Raw genomic sequence first — 15,416 nt, forward strand, 5'->3', positions numbered from 1 at the left:
AGGATGACAATGCACCAATACACACAGCAAGACTGGTGAAAGATTGGTTTGATGAACATGAAAGTGAAGTTGAACATCTCCCATGGCCTGCACAGTCACCAGATCTAAATATTATTGAGCCACTTTGGGGTGTTTTGGAGGAGCGAGTCAGGAAACGTTTTCCTCCACCAGTATCACGTAGTGACCTGGCCACTATCCTGCAAGAAGAATGGCTTAAAATCCCTCTGACCACTGTGCAGGACTTGTATATGTCATTCCCAAGATGAATTGACGCTGTATTGGCCGCAAAAGGAGGCCCTACATCATACTAATAAATTATTGTGGTCTAAAACCAGGTGTTTCACTTTCATTGTCCAACCCCTGTATATATATATATATTTATATATATATATTGAACCTTCATTTGGCTCTGGCCAGATATCTGTAACTAAATTGCTAAAGAAATGTGGACAGTGGAACCCCCTTTGTTCATTCCTCTTAAAATCTTTGTTCTCTGACAGCAACAGTTTAGTTCCCAGAATCAAAGATGTCAGATGGAACCGTGTCATCATTAAACTAAGAAGGTGGAGCACATCAGCCTGGTTCTAAAGTCCTTACACTGGTTCCCTACCGCCCCAGGTTGAGCACCAGTGCAGGTACAAGACGTGCTCCACCGCCCCACCCGACCACGACCGCAGTTCAGCAACAGGCCGAGCGCCAGAGCCACAGTACGAAACACTGGAGAAAGGCCACTACAGCAAGACAAAGACCGGGCACACCGTCAACCCCACACCCCAACTCTGCAGGCGGACAGTCCCTCCACCAAAGCAAAGCCACATCCCAGTCTCCGCCGTTCATTGTCCGGCCAAGACTCCCCCACCAGAACCCCCCACCCCCTCCCCCCAGCCGACGGACCAGGCAGTGAAGCCTGGGATCGAGATCCAAAAAAATCCAAAGTATACTGAGAGAGCCGAAACACCAGCCCTGGCACCAATCGACCCCCCAAGACCTGACTCCCAACCCCAGCCAAGACCCCAACCCAGGTCCAGCTCCTTCTCCTGGCCTCCAACCCAAGACAGCAAACAGCGAATGGGGGGTTGAAAAGACCCCATGCCTACCTCCTCCCGCTCAAATGGATTTACCTGCGAGGGCTTTACAGGTTATTTTGAGATCAATGTTAATGAGGGATATGCGGACGGTAGCTGGTAGAAAATACTGGGTCTTTTACTGGTTTTAACAGGAGAGTAATGTTGGCAAAATTCCTTCTGGGCCTGAACCCTTTTTATTGGGCATGCATTTGAGTGCTTCCTGGATTTCAGCTGATGTCAGTGGTACATCCAAGGCCATCGCTTCACGATCTCATAATGTAGAACATGTTACTTTATCCAGAAATTGATGAATGTCGCTATCTGACGGGTCTATCTGTGGTGAGTATAAAGCTTTGTTGAAATCTCTGAAAGTGTTATTTATTCTTTCAGGATTACTTGTTGAGTCTTTAACAGCAATAATAGTTGTCTTTTCTTCATTTATTGTTAGCTGGTTAGCTAAAAAGCTAAACAGCTCCCTGATTTATTGTCGTGTTCAACGTTTTCTATTCGAGGTCTTTGTACTAAGAATTGGGTTATTTTGTCATTGGTTTTATTTAATTTTAGTTTGGCTTACCTGCCTTCTGGAGACTCGCTGTTCATGCAAGTAAATTACCTTCCAGAATAATCTGAACGCTCTAGATGGACCACCTGAGTCTGACCCTGCTCATTCCTCCCTGGCGGATCACCAACATCTACCCAGTAAGACTCGTATACTCTTTTCTCTGCCACATTCTGAATTACCCAACACTAAACCATCTTCTTCCCCTCAGAGAGTTCCTGAATCCGTTCCTGGTTCCAGTCCCTGGTTTCCTGGTCACTTTTCAACATTTGTACAATAAACCTTTATAAGGGTTCTCTGCATTGGGCCAAATCTCTACCTAAAACCATGACAAGTTTGCTCAGTATTTCCTCTTCCTGGGAAGCAGGTTGAATGGTTTCTTCTAATTCCTGAATACGTTTGTTTTCTATTTTCTTCTTATGTGATGAAAATGACATTATTTTACCTCTCATCACTGCTTTCCCTGTCTCCCAGAGAACAGATGTTGATGTGCCCAGGAGTACTTTATACTCCAATTATGAGGTCCACTCCTCTTTAAAATATTTGATCAAATATTCATCTTTAAGCAATGATGTATTAAACCTCCAGCTTTTATTTTGTGGGTCCTGGGTTTGAATCCCGCCCCGGGTTCTTTCTGCATGGAGTTTGCATGTTCTCCTAATCCATGGCAGGGTTCTCACCAGGTACTCCAGCTTCCTCCCACAGTCCAAAAGCAGGACTACTAGCATTTTCACAGTTTACCTCATGATTTAGTGCATTATTTGAGCCTGTCTGCTCTGACTCAGTGTCTTATTCACAAAGCAAACAGCAGCTTGCACTCTATTTTCATTAGATTCACTCTGTGTCCCAAACAGCAGTGGTCTGTTAGAATAGACCTTGTTGTAATTTCCATGAATATGCACATGAATACGGGCAGTTTATCCCAAAGCAAACAAAGAGAGAGATGTTATTTATTGAGAAAATGTCCATTCCCTCCGGTTCTGCATCTGCTGCTGTTTGCTCTCTGTTATTTTTTCGTTTTTGTTATTTATCTTTTTCTGTATTGACTGTATGAACTTAACTGAGCTGAAGCCAATCAATCTGAGCTTGGTTTCACGATGATTATAGAAGGAACCAGCAATGAACCTGGATGTTTTCAAACCTGAAACAAGGAATGTCGTGTTTCTACTGATCTGGGTCATATTCCTCAGACTTCATACTACAGACTTTTACAGCTTCACACTGAACATAAACTTGATTGCATTGGTTTTTCTGAAACTAAACTCCAAGTTTGTGTTGAGTTCCTGAAACATCAAACCCGCCTGAAGAAGACAGAGGAAGAAATTCAGACTCAGAACTCAGAAAGATCTCACATTTATTTTTTCCTCTAACTCTACTATATGTTTATTATAACAGCTGAACCTCTCCCAGCTGCAAGAACTAAACCCAAACTAACATTCTGACAATATTTACATGCTGAAGATGATGAAGAGGAGGAGCAGTGTGGGCAGGAAGACGCTCAGCAGGATGGAGCGGCCGTGGTGTGATGCAATGTTTAGATCGTAGTCGTTGTTCGCTCGGCATTGACTGCAGCCAGCTCCGCAGAAGGAGCAGATGGAAACATCGCTCCTCCAAGACGATTTATATGACCTCGTTGTCCTCCGTCCTGCAGGAGGCACCAAAGAGTCCAATATCAGTACGATTTACAAAAGTTCTGCTTGTTCACTTTATAAAATAAATAAAACATTTGTTTTCAAATAGGATCACAGGTTTGTCATTTAAATAATTATTCAGATTTTAAAGTGAAGTTTGTAGATGTTCAGTATTTAGTATGATATTTTAAAACTTACATGTATTTCTGCATAAATATTAACATTTCTACATATTGAGTTTGACGTCACCAAATCGGCAAAAAAGGATGAAAAGGAAAACCACTGATTGTTTCATCGCTGGGTCAGGGATTTAAAGAGGTCCCAGAAGGATCTGAAATCACATGTGATTTTTGTGTCTCTGATGTAAAGTTACCTACTGACACAAAAAAGTCCCTGTCCTTCAAGTAGGGTTTAAACCAGTTGAGTGCTGTACCAGAAAGGCCGACCCAGTTTTCCAGGCGCTCTAATAAAATGGAGTGATCAACAGTGTCGAATGCTGCACTAAGGTCCAATAATACCAGCACTGTGGTTCTTCCACAGTCTGCATTTATACGGATGTCATTGAACACCTTGACAAGAGCAGTCTCTGTACTGTGGTGAACAGGAAGCCTGACTGGAAGACATCGAAGCAGTTGGTCATTGTTAGGAAGTTGTTTAACTGTTGAAATACAGCTTTTTCAATAATCTTACTGATGAAGAGGAGGTTTGATATAGGCCTGTAGTTCTGCAGTAGCAGCTTGTCCAAGTTGTTCTTTTTCAGTAGAGGTTTGATAATTGCTGTTTTTAGGGCCTGGAGGAAAACAACTGACAAAAGGGACGTGTTTATTATTTGTGTTAAATCAGATGTTATTACAGGCAAAACTTTCTTAAGGAAAGCTGTGGGTAAAAGATCGAGACAGCAGGAAGAAGAGCTTAGTTGCTGTACGATTTCTTCTAAGTTTTTGTAGTTTATTTGGTGAAACTGGGAAGTTTTGTCAAAATCAGTTCTAGTTGGAGACAACTTTGGTACTGGAGTTGATGCGGATGTAGGCCTTCATTTAGACTGGAAAGGCATACTCCCATGACCCTATCAGGATGGCAAAGAGTTTTCTCAGAGAGCTCCTATCTTAGCCTACAAATTCATAGCAAAGAGTCTCAGCTTCAGTGATTCTATTCTCTGATAAAAGAACCAATGATAGAATTTAACTAGATTAAATGAACCGCCACCTTAACGTGGTGGAGGGGATGGAGTGCTCGAATGATCCTAGAGGCTATGTTGTCTGGGCTTAAATGCCCCTGGTAGGGTCTCTCATGGCAAACAGGCTCTAGGTGATGGGTCAGACAAAGAGCGGCTCAAGAACCCCTCATGACAACTACGAAATCGAGGCACGTAACGTCGCCCGGTACGACGGAGCCGGGGTCCCACCCTGGAGCCAGGCCTGGGGTCGGGACTCGTTGGAGAGCGCCTGGTGGCCGGGTTGCTCCTCGCGGGACCCGGCCAGGCCAAGCCCGAACGAGAGACGAGAGACCATCCCCAGTGGGCCCACCACCTGCAGGGGGAACCGTGAGGGACCGGTGCAAAGAGGATTGGGTGGCGGACAAAGGTGGAGACCTCGGCGGCCCAATCCCCGGATGCTTAGGCTGGCTCTAGGGACGTGGAATGTCACCTCGCTGGGGGGGAAGGAGCCTGAGCTTGTGCGGGAGGTCGAGAGATATCGACTAGAAATAGTTGGGGTCGCCTCCACGCACAGCATGGGCTCTGGAACCCATCTCCTTGAGAGGGGTTGGACTCTCTTCTACTCTGGAGTGGCCCATGGGGAGAGGCGGTGGGCTGGTGTGGGTTTGCTTGTTGCCCCCCAGCTCAGCCGTCTAGTGTTGGGGTTTACCCCAGTGGATGAGAGGGTCGCAACCCTGCACCTTCTGGTTGGGGAGAGGTCTCTGACTATCATTTCACCCTACGGGCCGAGTGGTAGTGCAGAGTACCCTGCCTTCTTGGTGTCCCTGTCGGGGGTGCTGGATAGTGCCCCTCCCGTGGACTCCATTATTCTGCTGGGGAACTTCAATGCCCATGTGGGAAACGACAGTGACACTTGGAGAGGCGTGATCGGGAGGAATGGCCTCCCCGATCTGAATCCGAGTGGTGTTTTGTTATTGGACTTCTGTGCTAGTCACGGATTGGCCATAATGAACACCATGTTCAAACATAAGGGTGTCCCATCAGTGCACTTGGCACCAGGACACCCTAGGCAGGAGGTCAATGATCGACTTTGTTGTCGTATCATCAGACCTTCGGCACTGATCATCACCTTGTGGTGAGTTGGATCCACTGGAGGAGGAGAAAGCCGGACAGACTTGGCAGGCCCAAGCACATAGTGAGGGTCTGCTGGGAACGCCTGGCAGACCCCTTGGCCAGGGATGTATTCAACTCTCACCTCCAGGAGAGCTTTGACCAGCTCCCGGGGGATGTTGGACACATAGAGTCCAAATGGACCATGTTCTCCACATCTATTGTCGATGCTGCTGCCCGTAGCTGCGGCCGTAAGGTCTGCGGTGCCTGTCGCGGCGGCAATCCCCGAACCCGGTGGTGGACACCGGCAGTAAGGGACGCTGTCAAGCTGAAGAAGGAGTCCTATCGGCTGTGGTTGGCTTGTGGGACTCCTGATGCGGCTGACGGGTACCGTGGGGCCAAGCGTGCCACGGCCCGGGCGATGGCAGAGGCAAAAACTCTGACCTGGGAGGAGTTCGGTGAGGCCATGGCGGACTACCGGTTGGCCCCGAAGCGATTCTGGCAAACCGTCCAGCGCCTCAGGAGGGGGAAGCAGTGCTTCGCCAACACTGTTTATAGTGGGGGCAGGGAGCTGCTGACCTTGACTGGGGACATTATCGGGCGGTGGAAGGAGTACTTCGAGGATCTCCTCAATCCTGCCATCATACATTCCCTGGTGGAAACAGAGGCTGGGGACTCGGGGTTGGACTCTTTCATCACCCAGGCTGAAGTCACCGAGGTGGTTAAAAAGCTCCACGGTGGCAAGGCTTCAGGGTTGGATGAGATCCGCCCTGAGTACCTCAAGTCTTTGGATGTCGTGGGGCTGTCATGGTTGACACGCCTCTTCAACATTGTGTGGCGGTCGGGGACAGTGCCTCTGGACTGGCAGACTGGGGTGGTGGTCCCCCTTCATAAGAAGGATGACCGGAGGGTGTGTTCCAACTACAGGGGGATCACACTCCTCAGCCTCCCTGGTAAGGCCTACGCCAGGGTATTGGAGAGGAGAGTCCGACCGTTAGTTGAACCTCGGCTTCAGGGAGGGACACGCTGGAGGGACTATGTCTCTCGGCTGGCCTGGGAAGCGGAAGATGACGAGAGAGAGACGAGAGACAGAAATGTTTAAATCATGATGCTAAAACTTAGTAAAATTAAATGAATTGTCCCACAGCATCAACATGTTTGAACGTAGCTTATTTACATGATCATCATTATTCTGATTTGCTTATTAATAGATTTACTCTCCATGCAGCTCGTTTTCATTCTGCATCTATTTCATATGAATTAATTTCATATTAATATTAAATTCAGCATTTTACTGCGATCTCCTCCTTGTTTAATGAGGTTTAGTTTGGTAAAACGACCAAAACAAAATGGAGAACAAAAGGTGGAGAAAAGCGAAGTGAACAGAGGAGCAGAGCCTGCTGGTGGAGGAGAAGAGAGGAGTGTTAAAGGTAGATTTGGTTCTGGGATCATGGTGGGAACCAACAGACATTCCCAGTAGATCAATGCGTCGTTCCCTCTGCTTTCAGCACCAGCCTGGAATGTGAGCAGCTCTGGTTCCTGCTGCATTCAGAAGTTAGAGAGGAGATAGCAGCACCAGAGAACTTCTCCACAGATGTTGGAGATGATCATTTAGACTGCTGACATCATCATGAACATTACAGCAGATACAGATTCACATATATTAACATTTTTCCAATTCTTTCCAAATGTATTTTTTTTAAAACTCCTTACTTGGAGAAGGAGTAGGAGAATATCTCTCCTTTCTCTCTGTCTTTCCTAAGAAAGAAATATCCTTAGAATTCAAAATATTTTTCTTAGAATGATGTCACTTTGAGCTACTTTTAGTCTCAGGATTCTTTGGGAATATGGGACCTGAACTTCTGGAATAATGTTCTTTGGGCAGAGGAGCCTAAAACTGAATTATCTAGACACCAGAACAGAGGACATGTTTGGGGATACAGCCTGCCAGGAAAACAACAACATACCAATTGTGAAACGTGGAGGTGGAAGTGTCATGGTCTGGGGTTGCTTTGTTGCAGCAGGAACTGGTCAGCTCACAATCATAGGTTTAGCGTATCTCTACTGTACAGTGTATCAGAAGCTGTTTGGGGAATATGTGAGGGCAAGCTGTGGGGTGACTTGGAACAGGCTGAAACATGTCAGAAACCCCTCAAACATCTCACAGCTGAGGGGAAGGTGGATCGACCTTTGCTCAGACTGATGTCAGTGATGGTTATCCAGACACGAAGCTCCTCAATGAAGGTGTTTTTAGCTTGGTTCTGTTGTTATAAAGAGGTCCAACTGAAATTACTCTGTCAGCTCCATCAGCAGACTGGTTGAAAGAAGGAGCTGAGAGCTGCCAGGGGTCCTTTGTGGTGACAACAGTGAAGCTTCCTGATCCAATCTGACTACGAAGGTACTTCTCTTCAAAAGCAGTGGGCTTCCTCTCGGTTGTGCCCAAAAACTCTGCCATGGATAAGAGCAGGATCAAAATGTCCTCCAGGGGGAACAGCTTCCATCATCCAGGAACAGTTTGGTAATGATCTGTGGATTTTCCAGCATTAAGGAGCACCGGGGTCACAGGGTTAAAGGGAGACCAAAGTGCCTCATACCTTATCAGAACCTTATTCCATCCACCCCACAGCATGTTGAGGCCAACCTCCCAGTTCCCAGTCCCAAGCAGGTGGAGAAACAGAAGCCAAAAAACTGGGATGAAATTCAAGATCCAAGATGATAAGAATTGGTCACCATGAGTCAGGATCTGGTCCATAAGTTGACACGATGCTGGGAATGTTCCCTCTGAGCAGAAATGATGATGGAAAGCTTGAAAACCTATTAAACTGCATCTGCCTGAGTAAAACACCTGAAGCAAAGTCATCAATGTCTCCAACCGTGTCTCCACGAATCACCAGAACGAGCAGAAACTTACTTGGTTCATAATAATCGTAGATGGTAACAGTGGCTGCCTGGACTTTGGCCACTTTAAACTCCATGAGCAGAGGGATGAACAGACACGTCTCCTGAGTCGTGACCTGCAGACATATCCGAAGACCTGCTGTTGGTTTTTCAGCTCAGACAGAACCACCAACCACTGAGACAGACGGTTTGGGTTTCAGCTCACAGAGTCCAGGTACAGGATCACTTTCCCCGGCTGCGTCTCAACTTTTTTCACAACGCCGTCCTGTATGATGAGGTCCGGACGCAGACTGAAGCCGCTCAGCAGACTCGCCTCCATCAGGACCATTCCCGTCATGTTCAGGCCCAAATGCCAGGACAGACTGAAGGGACAACAGATCCAGATCATTTACATCCTAAAACTGGGATAAGACAGGAATCTGGAGATACATTTGGTAAAATTGTTTCTTTTGTTTTCACTTTATGCAAAAAAATCTGAACCCAAATTGCTGTTTTACATTTAAAAAGCATAATTTAGCTCTTTTTATAGAAAATAAATCTGATGTTATTATAAATAAAAAAGCTTAGTAAATAATACATTCATAACATTTTTATTTATTTATATTTACCTTATTTTCTAAATTTTTCAGAATAAAGAGAAATGTAAGAAATCAAGAAATATTAAAGGAAGTTTAACTCTGGTGGGCTTTTTAATTTAGTTTTTTCAATATTTCGTTGTTTTCAGGAAATGAAAAATCTATCTTCAGAATTTGAACTCATCCTGTTTGGTCTGAGTCAGATGATGATTTTCATGCTTTCCAAATTATATTTATGAGTGAAACCACAGACAGCAACCATACACAGTTGGGATACACTATAAATACTAATTCAAAAATAAAATGAATCAGGAGAATTTTTACAGTAAAAAACCACTTATTTTTAAACTGTGTTCAGTTTATTTTTGAAGCTAATTTGAAAATTTTTGTTCTTCTGACTGACTGATCTTCTGAGCTCATCTTATCTGACTGTTTTGTACTCCTGAAGTAGATGTTTGACAGACATTTGCATCATGTGACCTACTCACCTGGTGCAGACGTACAGGTGGGCGTCATTCACCTCAAGGTCAAACAGCTTCACATACAGGTTAAATGCTTCATTATTATCTGCATCTCGTCTCCTCCTCATCAGCTCCTCGGTCCTGATGTTGTAAAACACGTTGAGCTGCACAAGAGAGGGGTTAGATGAGACAGAGAGAGACTAACACTGAACGGCAGGGGGCGCTGTTGCGGGACTGACACAATGGTACCTGAAAGAGAGCGAGTCCACGACCTTCTGCAGTCACCTGGAGATCCAGCTCAGGTTCTGGATCAATCTGAAAGAATCGAACAGATGTCAGATGCAGGAAGAAAATTCAGATCCCAAGATCTTCAGCTCTGCTGCTGATCCCTTTCAGTCAGGAAGGACTGGGATAAAGATGGAAAGGTTGGGATATCATGGAGAAATGATGGATCAGATCAGAGTTGAAGAGAAAATAATGACAACTTAATGAATGTTGACCAATAAAGTCACAACTTAAAGATTATCTCCCGCTGAACTAAATCCTCCTAAAGAATCTGAGTTTTGGATTTTGGATCCAGTTAAATTAAAAACTTCCCACCATCATCATTCTCAACATCTGCTTCAGTTTCAGGAAACATCTGTCCTGTGATTGGACAGTTTGATCTGTGGCTGAGTCCAGTCAGACTGAAGTAAAAAGATTACAGGTGAAACTGGGACTAAAACGTCTCTAAATTGCCCTTAGGTAACACAAGTGGGGGCTCATCCGGGGTCATGAATAATTCCCGAGCTGAGGACAACCATAGTAATTGTCAGGTTTTTGTGATTGTTTGAAAATGAGCTTTGACTTAAAGAAGTTCATTCAGGCTCCTTGCCATGAGAAGGTTGAGTTATGTCGTAAGAATGACTTGTTGGCCATTGCAGACTATTTTGATATTTCTCTGAAGAAGCATGTTGTTAAACAGGAAATTAAGAATATTGTTTTGCAAAAACTGGTTGAGCTGAAAATCCTAGGGGACTCCAGTGAAACTGTTCTGGATGTTTGTAATCGTGTTTCTTCTGGTGAATTAGGAGTCTCCCCATCGGAAACAGGAGCTGCTGCCATGATAACTCCCCCAAAGCTGTTGGAGGAACATCAGGTGCCTCCTGGGACTTTACCTCGCTTCGATCCTGGGTTACCAGACCTTGGTAGTTCCAGTGGTAATGTCAGACTTAAGGTTCGGCTGGCTCGCCTTCAGTTGGAAACGCATGAAAGAGAGATGGTACGTAAAGCTGAGTTTGATCTCAGACTTGAGATTCGGAAGCTGGAAATTGAAACTGAGAAGGAGATCAAATTAAAACAGCTCGAAGTGGAAGCCATGAGGCTTTTGCAAAGTAAGTCAGTGCTAGGTTCATCTGTTCCATCTGATTCTGTGGAGTTCTTGCAAAATAAAAACAAGTTTGATGTTAGCAGAAATATTGCTTTGGTGCCACCATTTAGGGTGATTCCTACTTCAATGCCTTTGAAAGGATTGCAACAGCACTAGAGTGGCCAAAGGAGATGTGGGCTGTGCTGCTGCAATGTAAGCTAATGGGTAAAGCACAAGAAGTTGCATCATCACTGTCAACTGAGGATGGCATGAATTATGATGTACTGAAACAGTCTATCTTGCGAGCTTGTGCCAGAGGCTTACAGGCACAAATTTAGGAATCATAAGCAGTCTAGTAGTCAAACTTACGTGGAGTTCGCACAAGAAAAAGCTGTCTTATTTGATAAATGGTGTGTAGCTAATGAAGTCAAGGGAAGCTTTGAATCTCTTCATCAGCTAATCTTGCTGGAAGATTTCAAGACTACATTACCTGAGCAAATGGTGGTTTACTTAAATTAGCAAAAAGTGGCTTCATTATCAAAAGCTGCAGTTTTAGCTGATGAGTTCATGTTGACACACAAAAATGTGTTTGTAGCTGCACCTCGTACAGGTAGGGTTTCAACCGACCGTCCCCCAAAACCTGAAACAAGTCAGTCAGAAGCCAAGCCCAAGCAGCCACTTTTTCCTTCACGGGAGGTACGGGAGTGCTTTTACTGTCATAAAAAAAGGTCATGTCATTGCTGACTGCCTTTTGTTAAAGAATAAAGCTTCGTTAACCCCAACAAAAGGCATGGGTTTGCTTAAAAATGTATCTCAACCCAGTACCCAGATGTCTAAAACTGAGAATGATCTAGATCCCTGTTTCAAACCCTTTGTTACTCAGGGTTTTGTTTCTCTAACAGGGGATCCAAAGGATAACCTGCCAGTCACAATACTGAGGGACACAGGTGGTTCCGAGTCTGTTATCCGAGAGGGCATTTTGTCTTTTTCTGCCATGTCATCTTGTCTGTCAAGTGTGGTCATCCAAGGTATTGGAATGTCTTTTGTTTCTACTCCATTGCATAATATTCACATTAGCTCACATCTTGTGAGTGATTTTTGCAGAGTTGCCATTCTTCCCACTTTGCCCATAAGAGGGATTGACCTCATTCTGGGGAACGACTTAGCTGGTGGAAAGGTGTTGCCTGTGCCTGAGGTTTTGGACGCTCCTGACACAAGCCTGGAGGTTGAACAATCAATGTCTCCTAACATTTTCCCTGCTTGCGTGGTAACAAGAGCCCAGTCCATGAAATATGGCCTTGATTTGTCTGACTCTTTTCTTGCCACAGAAACCCCTCCTGAAGCTGCTAGTTCTGGGGGTAATCCTAACAAAGCTGGAAATGTGCTCTCTCTTCCAGAACCAGACATAACAAAGTTACCCGCTTCCAGGGAGGAGTTTATTGCTGCACAGAAACAGGACATGACCCTGGTGAAGTGTTGTGGTTCTGTTCTTAACCAGGAGGAATCCCAAAAAGAGAAGCTGGCGTATGTGGTTGAGAAGGGTCTCCTAATGCGTCGCTGGACTGGTGACAACCTAGAAGATTGGGATGCTGTGTATCAGGTGGTGGTGCCAACAGTGTACCAGATGCAGGTGATAGCTTTAGCACATGACCATCCACTGTCGGGGCATTTGGGAATAAATAAAACCTATAACAAAGTTCTCAAACACTACTTTTGGCCAGGACTCAAGTCTGATGTTTCACGCTTTTGTCGTACCTGCCATGTTTGCCAAGTTGCTGGCAAACCAAATCAGGTCATTCCTCCTGCTCTTTTGTCCCCAATTCCAGTAATGGGTAAACCATTTGGAAGGGTGATAGTTGGTTGTGTAGGTCCCTTGCCAATGTCTAAGGGTGGAAACCAGTTCATATTAACCATAATGTGTACTTCCACCAGGTTTCCTGAGGCCGTGCCTTTGAGGAGGATCACCGCTCCTGTCATAAGAAAAGCACTGGTAAAGTTCCTTTCAGTGTTTGGTCTTCCTAGGATTGTCCAGACTGACCAGGGCACCAACTTTAAATCTAGGACCTTTGCTCACGCACTGAAGGAGTTAGGTGTAGAGCATGTCACGTCAAGCTCTTACCATCCTGAAAGTCAGGGTGCACTTGAAAGATTTCACCAAACTTTAAAATCCATGTTACGCAAATACTGTATGGATACAGGGAGAGACTGGGATGAAGGTATCCCGCTTCTGTTATTTGCGGTACGGGAGGCAGTGCAAGAATCTTTAGGTTTTAGTCCTGCTGAGCTTGTGTTTGGACATGAAGTTAGAGGGCCTTTAAATGTACTTAAAGACAAGCTGGTTGTCCCCTCTAAAATAATTAGGAGTATCCCAGAGTATGTGGCAAAAATGAGGGAGCGCCTTCAGAAAGTTTGCTCTCTTGCTCGAGAGGCTTTAACGTTGAAACAGAGTAGAATGAAAAAGCACTATGATCAGAAAGCTGTGGCTCATGAATTTCATCCAGGTGATAAGGTTTTGGTCTTGCTGCCCATCCTCGGTTTTTCTCTGGAGACAACATTTTCTGGACCATATGTGGTAGAGAAGAAGCTTAGTGAGACAAATTATGTTGTCCAGACTCCTGACCGACACCGCAAAACTAGACTGTGTCATATCAACATGATGAAACTGTATCACTCAAGAGAAAATGATCAAGTTTCTGAAAGTCAGGTTGACTCGGTTTCACCTATAGCCTGTATGGCTTCAAATCCTACTGATGAGGAGTGGGTCATGAAAAGGTGCTTCCCAGCTTGCAAGGCTTAATAACAGTGAGGTTTTGTCTAACCTACCCCACTATTTGTCACATTTACCAGCTGACCAGGCTCAAGACATTGAGAAACTCATGCTGGACTTCTGATGTCTATTCAGTGATGTTCCTACCCAAACAAATGTGCAGTCTCATGTGTCAAAATAAGGTGAGATCTTTCCATGTAATCCATGCAACATTTAGTAACTGCTCACAGTTAACTTCATAAAAGTTACAATAAATATCCTTATATCCTTATGTGTAATCCATGCAATAATTATTAAAACACACAGTTGAAGCAGTGAGGAGTGAAACAAACATGTTCTCATATTCTGGAGCTGAGAGACTGGAGAGGCCTGTGTGGAGCCACATATTATCTGTCTTATCTTTTGTAAAAATATAAACAAGTATATCCAAAGAAATGATGTATGATGATTTTATATTCTTTCACATGTGCTGAATAAAATTAGTAATCTTTGATTAACAAGTGAAAAGATGTATGATTGAAATGTGGTTAAGAACTGAGAATTAGAGGAAAAACATTAAGGTTTGACATTCTCAATCAGCTATATATGAAAGAAATATAACATTAATCATTTGTAAAGCATGAATAAAAAGAATGAAGTGATGGTTTTGTAACTGTGTTTTAAAGTGAATGCTGAAAGCTGAAGAATGAAATGTGTAATACTGTGTAAAGTTTAAACTGAGCAGATTAGGGAGAGAACTGGAGGATGACTAGGAGTGACGAGAGCCAGCTGCATGCTGACAGCGATGGGAGGATGCGACTACAGACCAGCGTATTATTGGCATCTCCAAGGCTGAGAAGCAGAATCAGTAGGTCACAGTGACCATGACTAAAGTATTGAGCAATAATCAAGAAGCTGAGCTGAATAGGTTGCGCAATAACTAAGAAGCCTAATAAGGGCCTGACTGGTGAAGGCATCAAGCGCTATAAAAACAATAATGAGAGCAGAAACGGGGTTGTTTCCTCGCAGAAGACCAGCGAACAAGTTTTGATGGAGAAAATAAGCTTAGATGGGAAAGGAACAGAGACACAGCCCAACTGATCGACTGCATTAAAAAAGAGGATCAACCCGTGAGCCCAGAAAGGACTGTACCTCAAAATTAAGAATCTGATTTCATCTAAAGCCTTTTTATCCAGACAACAGAAGTGAACTTGATCGGTGAACAGCTGATTGCTCTAAGTCAACGAAAGCCATAAACTGTCAGGTACAACCAGACACAGAGTGAATATCAGCAACTAAGTCATATAAACTGGCTTTATTGATCTCTGTCAGGAAAATCATTTTTAATCAATGACTTCATTACTGACCACGATCTTGATGTTCTGTTTTTAACAGAAACATGGTTACATGAATTTAATGAAGCTCCCATTCTGATAGAGGCGATGCCTCCAAACTACAATTTTCTTTGTGAGAGCAGACAGCAAAGAAAAGGTGGAGGGGCCACTTTGTTTAAAGATTTATTAGAGTGTAAAAAAGTATTTCTGGGCAAATTTGACTCTTTTGAATATTTGGCTCTCCAGGTAAAGAGCCCGGTCCGAACCATGTTCTTGAATATTTCCAGGCCTCCTAAGTCCAAAACAAACTTTATCAGTGATTTTAATGAACTTTTATCTGTGATATGTGTTGATTATGACTGTTTAATTATTGTGGGAGACTTCAACATTCACATGGACAATCCTGAAGAAAGAAGTCCAATAGATCTATGTGACACTCTTAGAAATGTTGGTTTGACTCAACATGTTAAACAGCAAACGCACAAACAGGGACATATTTTGGACTTGATCATCACTAAGGGTCTAAACATT

At 44.2% G+C, this 15,416-nt stretch overlaps 1 protein-coding gene across 2 annotated transcripts in view; it reads right to left on the minus strand.

Moving 5' to 3' along the window:
* Positions 1–2,963: 2,963 nt before the first annotated feature.
* The window catches only part of cd109 (CD109 molecule), a 52,457-nt gene continuing 40,004 nt past the window's right edge, over positions 2,964–15,416 (minus strand). For both annotated transcript variants that reach the window (XM_047387483.1, XM_047387482.1), the window contains exons 29-33: positions 9,707–9,772; positions 9,485–9,621; positions 8,627–8,783; positions 8,435–8,537; positions 2,964–3,271 (exon numbers count right to left, since the gene is read on the minus strand). In XM_047387483.1, the coding sequence (XP_047243439.1) occupies positions 3,075–3,271; positions 8,435–8,537; positions 8,627–8,783; positions 9,485–9,621; positions 9,707–9,772 (660 nt within the window). In that variant the 3' untranslated portion in view covers positions 2,964–3,074. The remainder of the gene's footprint in view (positions 3,272–8,434; positions 8,538–8,626; positions 8,784–9,484; positions 9,622–9,706; positions 9,773–15,416) is intronic.

This window comes from Girardinichthys multiradiatus, chromosome 15 (assembly GCF_021462225.1).
Source record: "Girardinichthys multiradiatus isolate DD_20200921_A chromosome 15, DD_fGirMul_XY1, whole genome shotgun sequence".
NCBI lineage: Eukaryota > Metazoa > Chordata > Actinopteri > Cyprinodontiformes > Goodeidae > Girardinichthys > Girardinichthys multiradiatus.